We start from the raw sequence: 9,966 nt of genomic DNA on the forward strand, positions 1-9,966 counted from the left end.
ATATCCCACAAGGTGCAAGGTTCAAGCGTGTGTAACACATGGAGTACAGGACTCAGGAGTGCATAACACACAGGGCACAGGGCTCGGGAGTGTGTATTGTGCAGTGCTGAGGAGATCATATCACACGGTGCAGAAAAAAATCAGCACAAAGGACAGTACTTACGTTCAATGCAAAGTGTCCTGCTGGTTGCCGTTTTAGTTGAAATTTGAAGTCCTTTGCTCCCTGTGACAGGTCCCTCAGCTCTATTAACCCCTGTATGTACACTGTACATATATAATCCTGCCCGCTATCCCTGTATACTATGCTTTACATTATATCATTGTGACCCCCCTTCTCTTTTTAATACTAGGCTGAATAATATATACTCCTGTCCTCTGCACTCTGTCAGTCATTTGTGCTGTACATTACATACTCCTGACTGCTGAACTCTGTATGCTGTGATGTGCTTTGCATGCTCCTGACGGCTGCACTCCCCACATACAGAGTGGTAAGGATTATGCAACATATAGCCCTGTGTACAGAGTGCAGTGGTCAGGAATATGTAACATGTAGCCCAGCACACAGAGGTAAAGAGCATGTAATGTGCAGTCCAGCATACAGAGTGCATGGCTCAGGAGTATGTACCATAATTGCCATTGTACAGCGTGCAGAATTCAGAAGTATTCACTGTAAGCCCTTGTACACACGGTCAGAGAATCTGTCGGAATGTGTCCTATCGGACTGTGTTGTCGGATAATCCGACTGTGTGTGGTCTGCATCGGACTGTTTCTGTCGGAATATCCGTCGGACCAAATTTTCAAACTTGCTGGAAATATTTTCCGACAAACTGCTCCGATCGGACATACTCCGATCATGTGTAGAGAATTCCGATCGGACAAAGTGACACGCATGCTCAGATCAAATTCCTACATCAAAGCTATTGGCTACTAGCCTGAACGTAGTCCCATCGTAACGAAAGTATGTCATCACGTTCTGAATGATCGGATTTTTCGAAAACTTTGTCCGGCCGTGTGTATGCAACAGTTTTGGACAAGATCCGACAGACAAGATCCGACGGACAAAATCCGACGGATTTGGTTGTCGAAATGTCCGACCGTGTGTACAAGGGCTAAGAGGTATGTAACATATAGCACAGAGTATAGCGGTTATCAACATGTAATGTACAAGATATATTACAAAATTAAGTCAATTGGTTAGAAAGATGAGTTTCTTAGAAGCGCCAAAAGTTTTTATGTGCAGCCCGTAAACATTATTAATTGCCATTTAAAAAAAAAATATTTTCAATTATTCTTCACAGATAAGGCTCAGTGCTCGGTGACTCCGGCTGACAGAACAGACTGTGGATATTCAGGAATTAGTTCCAAAGAATGCCTTTACAGAGGATGCTGCTTTGACCCATCCATTCCTGGGGTCAAATGGTGCTTCTTCCCCAAATGCTACAGTAAGGGTTATATTTCTGCTTGTAATCTAAAAGTAAGGGGCAAATTATGCAAAGAGATAACAACTATGAGGGGATAAGTTGAAGGAAAAAATACAAGTCAGCTGAGGCAGCATAGACTACCATAAAGAGGTAAGTTTTTCAAAGATCACTTAAAGGTGTAGGAGATAGCCAAAGAGATTGGAGTAGGGAGTTCTAGAGGAAGGGAGAGGCCTTGAAGAAGTCCTGAGCATGGGTGTAGGTAATAAGGGAACTAGAGAGCAGTGGTGAAAGGCTCCTTGGTCACGCCATTACAACCCCACCTCTATGGGGCTCATTTACTTCTTTCTTCCAGCATGGAGATGGGGCAAAAGAAGTCCAAGGGTCTGTAATGTACAGGCACAGGGAGGAGAGGGAGCCCTTCATCACTGAATGCTTGTAAACAAACTCTGGAGTCTGTGTGTGAGCAAGTCAGGTCAGCTGTGGCCCCCTGAACCTCGCCCTCTAGGGGCCGCTTTGGAGTATTACAATGGCTGCTTCATACTCTTCAGTAAATTTGGGGTGCCACAAACACTTTCAACCCTAATGCCACAATGAACCTACAGCATCACACCCTTCCCGATGGTTCTTGTCTTCCTCTTCACTTCTTCAGATGGTGACACTGTTTGTTCCTACCTCTCCCAAAACATGACTTGCGTAACGTATCTTGACTCGCATTCTTACAATTTACCACTTTATCATGTTCCACCATTAGTTGCTCAGGAAAGCCACTGTATTTCACTCAGCAAGGCCTTGCACTTTGTGGCTCCAGGCTTGGTCTCTAGGTAGGCCTGGTACTACAGCGGGCTCCAATATGGAGACTCAGCCACTAAGCGGGGAACATAAAGTAAGATCTGTTCCCTCACTACCAAGGTCTCTGTCACCTGCCACCATCACCGCTCTCACTGTTAATTGGCTGCTCCTCCTTCTACCCTCCAGAAAGTTACTGATAACTTCAAGGATGAACCAGGGTACACTTGTTTCCAGACACCTCAGTCCCATTTAACCCAGAGAGTTAAATGTGAACTCACTTTTCTTCTTAACTCAGAGGGTTAAATATAACTTCACTTCCAGTTCCTAGTTCTTTGTCATACACCCTAACTACATGTAGCAGTTGGAGGAGCATTGTGCAGTACGCTCCTGTGCTGCTCCCCTTCTGGCAGGGTAGCGGCTAGAGCAGCCTCACTGTAAACAACAGCAGAACGGGCCAGATTGTACTCTGTGTTATTCACCACCACCCCCTTTGCCCTGCTGCTTCTACAGAGAGGGACAGAATGCTCAGCTGTGGGCTCTGTGCGATCTCCTTGCTCGCCACCCACTTCTCCCTCTCCCTCCTGGCAAGTGGTGGATGTGCCAATCCAGAGAGACTTGGTGGGACATGAAGTCCGGTGGGATTGTTATGCCCATTGAAACAATGGGGCTTTGAACTAGAGCCCCAGTGAGACCTGCTAGGAAAGGGAGGAGAGAGCAGGAGTGGAGAGTTCAGTGCAGCCCGGGCAGAGAGAGTAAAAGGACCATGCTGTGGGGCCCCATCCCAAGAGAGAGAGAGAGAGAAACTGCGACTGTGTCACTGGAGGCCATTCCCTACAGAGCTGTGACCTGAGTGCAGACAGGTGCCAGGATACAGACCCTGTTGTACTGCCTGCTGGAGCTGCCACAGGTACCCCAGAGTGAGGTGACACCTATCAAGAGGGGCTCCTGCTGTTGTGTCGCAGGGTCTGATTTTTTAAATGAAAAACAATCGGATTGTCCAACGGACTGATTCCGTCTGACCTAGTCTGCCGGAAAGTCCGGTTGTGTGTACGCGGCATTAGTAGCAGATTTGTCTGCCACAATGTTGCAGTCCCGCCTAAAATCACTGATCGCTGCTATTACTAGTAAAAAAAAAAAAATTCCATAAATCTATTCCATAGTTTGTAGACAATACAACTTTTGCACAAACCAATCAATATACGCTTACTGGGATTTTTTTTTTTACCAAAAATATATAGCAGAATATATATTGGCATAAACTGATGAAGAAATTAGATTTTTTTTTTTTTGATTTTTTTTTTTTTTGTTATTGGACATGTTTTATAGCAGAAAGTAACAAATATTGGTTTATTTTTTCAAAATTGTCAGTCCTTTTTCGTTAATAGTGCAAAAAATAAAAACCACAGTGGTGATAAAATACCACCATCAATTCGGGTATCGCAAACCTTGTTGTATCGCAAAAAATGGCCTGGTCATGAAGGGGGGTGAATCTTTCCGTAGCTGAAATGTTTAAAGTGCTTTACATTTTTTAAAATTGATCTGCCATAGGCACCCGATCAAGGAAGTGAACCAAGTTTCGCAAGCATTGCTGGTCCCCTGGCCACCAGTCCAATCCGGCCGCCCATGCACAATGCAGCCAGCCGTATCACCCAAACCAGGGATGCCAGTCGGTGGGGGGGGTGCCAATGCCATGGAGACCAATGATGTCAGTGAACTCTGCCAGGATCGATTTAAACAATTGTATAAAAACTAACATATAGCTGTGTTATTATTGCTATGTTACATTTGTTTGTGTTTTTTTACCTATTTTTGTGGTGCATATGACATCATATGTTATAATACATTGTGAGATCATCAAGAGACACAGCTGTTGACTGGAGATCAGTCAGAAACTGAAATACACAACTTAAAGAGAAACTGCAGTCAGCTCACATAATTTGAAATAAAAACATCTTTCCAATTCTGAAGCTTCCCTCCAACCACTTTGCATATTATTTCATATATACTGTGATTCTGTACTTGCCGAATATGCTGCAGATATCTCCCTCCACTGAGTCTGGCTGCATCCATTTTAACTATGGGCAGCTGAAGCTGCTGCCTGTTCACTTCCTGGATTTACACAGACACACAGAGGCAGCTCTGCATCTCTCATTGGTCCTCTTATGACTCATCCCCCCCTCCCTTTCTGGCAAACTCTCACGAGAGTGAGAGAGAGAGCTGTGCATGATGTCATAGGCCTAGGCTAATGACCAGACAAGAAACAGGAAGCGGGCCATATAAGATAATCACTGGCAGACAAAAAATGTTTAACTATCGAAAGTTAAAACAACAAGGGAAGAAGATTTAATAGATGACTGACGTTCTGCTTTAACCCTTTAAAGTCCACATTTTTCAATGAATTAGCGTGACTCAAAATGTGTGCTCCTGAACGGTGGAGCAGAACGTTAAAGGGTTAACCACTGGTTCTAACTAATGTTATATTGACAGCTGTGTCTCTCAATGAATATAAGAAAAAAGTTATGACTATGTATACTTTACTAACCCTGTAATAGTAACTTGTAGAATCAGCTGCTCACCTCTACTTCTTTGACTTTATTGCAGGACACCAGCTTGGCGAAGCTGAAAGCCCATGAAGTTTGTTTATATCTGGAATTAATGATCTTCCCTACTAATTTGTATGCAGTATGGATTCTTTTTTAAAATTTTATGTTATCTATGTACTTACTCAAACAATACTTCAGTAGATAAGTTTTGCACATTGTAATCAGTTTTGTCTTATTATGTTGCTATAGTCAGACTTTGGTCGGCTTAGTAAGGACTCCGTTGATTATAGTTATAGCTTAATGTAAATGTCAAATCCCAAATAAATTACATTTAGCTTCCAAAAGCACTGTGTATCGTAAATGATTGCCTTTTTAGAAATAAATAGTCTTTTCACCAATTTTTCATTATTTTTGCGCCTTGGCATTGTTGACCTTTGTAGCCTCTTCCTGTCTTTACACACTTCATTATTAGCTGCATGGCATTCCTCAGGGCTAGGTTCATGATGATGACAACAGTGGGCCATGCCTGATTAGTGTTAAATGGCAACTTGTAGACTCCAGCACAGGGGCGGACTGACAACTCATGGGGCCCCCGGGCAATAGGAGATTATGGGGCACCCAGGCAATCAGAGATTATGGGGCCACACAGTATACACACACACAGTATACACACACACAGTATACAATCACACAGTATACAATCACACAGTATACACAGACATGTTTCTATTGGCTGAGAAGGTACTGGAGAGGTGGGGCAGCTATAATCTCAGGATTTTTAGACCAAAGGGATGTCGGTAAGGGACATTTCAGAGACAGATGTAAAAAAAAAACACATATTTTCACATACTGTCCCTGGTTTTACTGAGGCTGGCAACCCTGATGGGGACCCCTTGTGGCCCGGGGGCCCTCGGACAGTGCCCGAGTGGCCATATGGTCAGTCCGCCCCTGCTCCAGCAGAAGCCCATCTGTAGCACCTGCAAATTGTTAAACCAGTTCCCACACTGAGTTGTATTGTAAGACTTTCAGTGAAGTCTGAGACCCTAATAACCATCAACTGCATTGTTCAGGTTTGACCTTCAAGTCATCCCCTGGGCCATGGTGGGAATCATGTGCCTAAACATTTACAAGAGGTCTCTTATTATTTTCACTGGTCCCAGATCTAGTCTATAGGGGGGTCCCACTGAATACCTGAGGCCCGTGAAATATGGGGGACCAGGTTACCAGGCGCATGCACACACAAGAACCTTCCTTATCACCATCAAGCAGTTAGACCTTCAACCACTAGACCACCACTCATTTCCCACCAGAAGCACTTGTACCATCCATACTACCTCGGTATTAGCTGTACTAAAACTTCTTAAAAAGAAGGTTACGTAACCATCCCAGCACTAATGGTAGTGGAAGTAGTCTAAACCAGTGTTTCTCAACCTTTTTTCAGTCAAGGTACCCTTTAAAAATTATAGACAGTCTTGAGGCATCCCATTCTAAAACGTAAAAACAATTCTAATAATTTACATAATGCAGTAACATCTACACAAGTAGGGCCCCCAATGTTAGAGGTAGTGTATTCTTCCAAAGCAAATACACTTTTACAAACTGGTACTGACTAGTATTCCAATGTTTCTCTTCTTCCTCAGTTTTTCTCCATCACTCAGCTAATGTAACTCCAACACTGTGTGGTAGTGTGGTACCCCACCAATGTATGGACCCAGCATTTTCAACCAGGTGGGTTGAGGGGCTTCAGGGAGCTTGCAACATTGGGAGGAAACTGACTTTTCAGCTTCCTCATTATTTACTAAATTCTGTTTTGGGATCTGGAGCCCGGGGATTTCGTAGTTATCCGGGTGGGATGAAATCCCCAGTCCTGGATCCAGATTTTGGGATTCACCAGCACACTGACTGGTCAGGTGTGTGTTGGTCTATTTCTAGATACCTGACCATGGTTATGGGCTCCACCCTCCAGAGGAGTCCAGGCAAGCAAGGGAGAAGTGTGCATGTCTGCATGGTGTAGTCAGAGGGCCCAAAGCTGTGGGCTGAGCAGTAAGGGAGATTAAAAGAGGTACAGTCCTGGTACGTGATCTCTGTTATATGGCCAAGAGGGCTGAAGGGTAAAGCCTACCGCAGTACTGCTGACCATAGAGCCAGGTGGCTTGGTATTTTTTTTGTTTATTACTGCGGTGAAATTGAAACCCCTGCGTAGGAATTATTGATGGAAATTTTCTTTTTTTTTTATAAAAGTGGGTCAAAAAGCCCTGAAATTGAGTTTCCGGCGTGGATTGGTCTCGCTAGCGGGTGCTACACTTGAGTTAAGCAACCCCCAATATTACAACTGCTATAGGGGGGCAAAGGAGGGTCAAACAAAGATGCTGTACAGGCGACTTACATCCTCCATATCAACTGATTATGCCAATGGTTGTTAGGATGCCAGCAGCTAGAATGTTGTAATGGCGCACAATGAAAACCTGTGGCTTTGTGTAACTAAAAGGCAGGCTTCATCCACACACCGGTTTGTATACAATTTTTGGGGAATTTTTAGGCATTTGCCAAGGCACCCCTGAAGAAACCTCAAGACACTCTTGTTGAAAAAGGCTGGTTTATACCTTGACCATAAAACTGTGTGAAGAATCTCCACACATCAAATTTAGCCTATTAGTGCTGATAATCCCCACTCAACATATCACAGAGGCCAACTGTATTTTGCACAATTTAACACTAAATTTATTGGTGGAAATAGATGGACTTGGGTCTTTTTCAACCTGATTAATCGCTTCAGCTTTACCCCCTTCCTGCCCAGAGCACTTTTTGCAATTGGGCACTGCGTCACTTTAACTGACAATTGCGCGGTTGTGCAACATTGTACCAAAACAAAATTGACGTTGTTTTTTTCCCCATAAATAAAGCTTTCTTTTGGTGGTATTTGATCACCTCTGCAGCTTTTATTTTTTGCGCTATAAACAAAAAAGAGCAACAATTTTGAAAAAAAAAAGCAGTATTTTTTACTTTTTGCTATAATAAATATCCCCCAAAAATATATAAAATACCATTTTTTTTCCTCAGTTTAGGGCAATATGTATTCTTCTACATATTTTTGGTAAAAAATTCGCAATAAGCGTATATTGACTGGTTTGCGCAAAAGTTATAGCGTCTACAAAATAGGGGATAGATTTAGGGCATTTTTATTATTATTATTTTTTTTTTTAGTAATGGCGGCGATCTGCAATTTTTATTGTGACTGCGACATTATGGCGGACACATCGGACAACTATTTTGGGACCATTGTCATTTATACACCGATCAGTGCTATAAATATGCACCGATTACTGTGTGAATGACACTGGCAAGGGAAGGGGTTAAACACTAGGGGGCGATCAAGGAGTTAAGTGTGTCCTAGAAAGTGATTCTAACTGTGGCGGGGATGGGCTACTACTCACATGACAGCGATCAATGCTCCCGATGACAGGGAGCAGTAGATCTTTGTCATGTCCTTAGGCAGAATGGGGAAATGGCTTGTTTACATCTCCCCGTTCTGCCTCTCCGTGATGATTGCGGGACACTGGCGGACATTGAGTCTGCAGGACCTGTGGGCACGGTCATGCTGTACACGGCGGACGCCCACTAGCCTCTTAAATGAAAGGGGACATACAGGCACGTCCATTACTTGCCGATATGTATTCTTCTCCATATTTTTGGAAAACAAAAATCGCAATAAGCGTGTATTGATTGGTTTGCACAAAAGTTATAGCGTCTACAAAAAAGGGGATAGATTTATGGCATTTTTATTATAATTTTTTTTATTAGTAATGGTGATCTGCGATTTTTATCGTGACTGTGACATTATGGCGGACACATCGGACACTTTTGACATTATTTTGGGACCGTTGTCATTTATGCAGCGATCAGTGCTATAGAAATACACTGATTACTGTGTAAATGACCCTAGCAGGGAAGTGGTTAAACACTAGGGGGCGATCAAGGGGTAAAGTGTATCCTAGTGAGGTGTTCTAACCATGGGGGGAGATGGGCTTTCTCTGACATGACAGCGATCACTGCTCCCGATGACAGGGAGCAGTAGATCTCTGTCATGTCACAAGGCAGAACGGGGAAATGCCCTATTTATATAGGCATCTCCCCATTCTATCTCTCCACACCACAATTGCGGGCCGCTGGCAAACATCCAGTTCCCGGGACCCATGGGCATGCTCCCGCAGCGCATGCCTGATAGGCAGCAAATTTAAAGGGATGTACAGGTACACCCATATGCCTGCCTGTGCCATTCCCAACGTACATCTGTAGAAGATAAAAATGTGTGCTGCATTTCGACCATTCATCAATTGCCGCGTCACAAATGTTAATTCTTGATTACAAACGGTAGTTTACAAGACCGAACTCTTCCCAGTCGTTCCTTGATTCCAAGCATGCGTGTTTGTACTTTTGTGTGACGATCTCTGTACTGACCATCCGAAAATCAGATGTTGAGTTCACATCTGACAAAAATTTTATAGCCTGCACATCCAGCTTTTGTCTGATGTAAAAGTCAAATTGTCTTTCGAATGCACCATACTAACGATCTGAAAATCTGCAGACAGCTCGTCTAAAGCCTCGTACACACAGTACAATTGTTGGCCTATCAAGTGTCTGATTTTTGTCATAAGGGCGTGTACCAGGATCTTTGTCTTGCATACTAACCTTACACAAATTGTCGTGCCACAAATACAAATATAGTGACGTACTACGAGGAATTTCAGCTCTTGAGTGCCACACTTTGGGCCCCTTCTGCTAATTTTGTGTTTGGTGAGCATTGATTATGAGCATGCGTGTTTGTACTTTTGACTTTTGTGTGACAGATTTGTGTACTGACCATACGAAAATCAGACGTCAAGCCATTGTCTGCCGAAAATTTACTAGCCTGTCGTCCAAAATTTTTTGGCAGAAAGTTAGACAACAATTGTCAAAAGGAGAGTACTAACGGTAAGATTTTAGGACAACAGTCTGTCAACAGATAATCCCCTGCCAACAATCGTACCATGTGTATGAGGCTTAAGGCAGTTCCTACATGGGTCGAATTTGGAAAGGATTTTCCTTCGAAAATCATATCTTAAGAAATTAATAAAGGACTTGTCAAAAACCGTCTCTCCATCTTTAACACTTTTTTTGTGAAATGGTAGGGGTACATTTTTATCTCATTACCAATTCACACGGGGGGCGGGATC

The 9,966-nt window shown here is 43.3% G+C and overlaps 1 protein-coding gene across 9 annotated transcripts in view; it reads left to right on the forward strand.

The window, feature by feature from the left end:
- LOC143981748 (uncharacterized) overlaps window positions 1-5,097 on the forward strand; it is a 91,392-nt gene extending 86,295 nt beyond the window's left edge. For all 9 annotated transcript variants that reach the window (XM_077479807.1, XM_077479811.1, XM_077479812.1 and 6 more), the window contains 2 exons: window positions 1,299-1,442; window positions 4,812-5,097. In XM_077479807.1, coding sequence (XP_077335933.1) covers window positions 1,299-1,442; window positions 4,812-4,843 — 176 coding nt within the window. In that variant the 3' untranslated portion in view covers window positions 4,844-5,097. The remainder of the gene's footprint in view (window positions 1-1,298; window positions 1,443-4,811) is intronic.
- The last annotated feature ends 4,869 nt before the right edge of the window (window positions 5,098-9,966 follow it).

This window comes from Lithobates pipiens, unplaced genomic scaffold (genome assembly GCF_037356315.1).
Source record: "Lithobates pipiens isolate NorthernLeopardFrog02 unplaced genomic scaffold, aLitPip1_a1.2 Scaffold_16, whole genome shotgun sequence".
Taxonomy (NCBI): domain Eukaryota; kingdom Metazoa; phylum Chordata; class Amphibia; order Anura; family Ranidae; genus Lithobates; species Lithobates pipiens.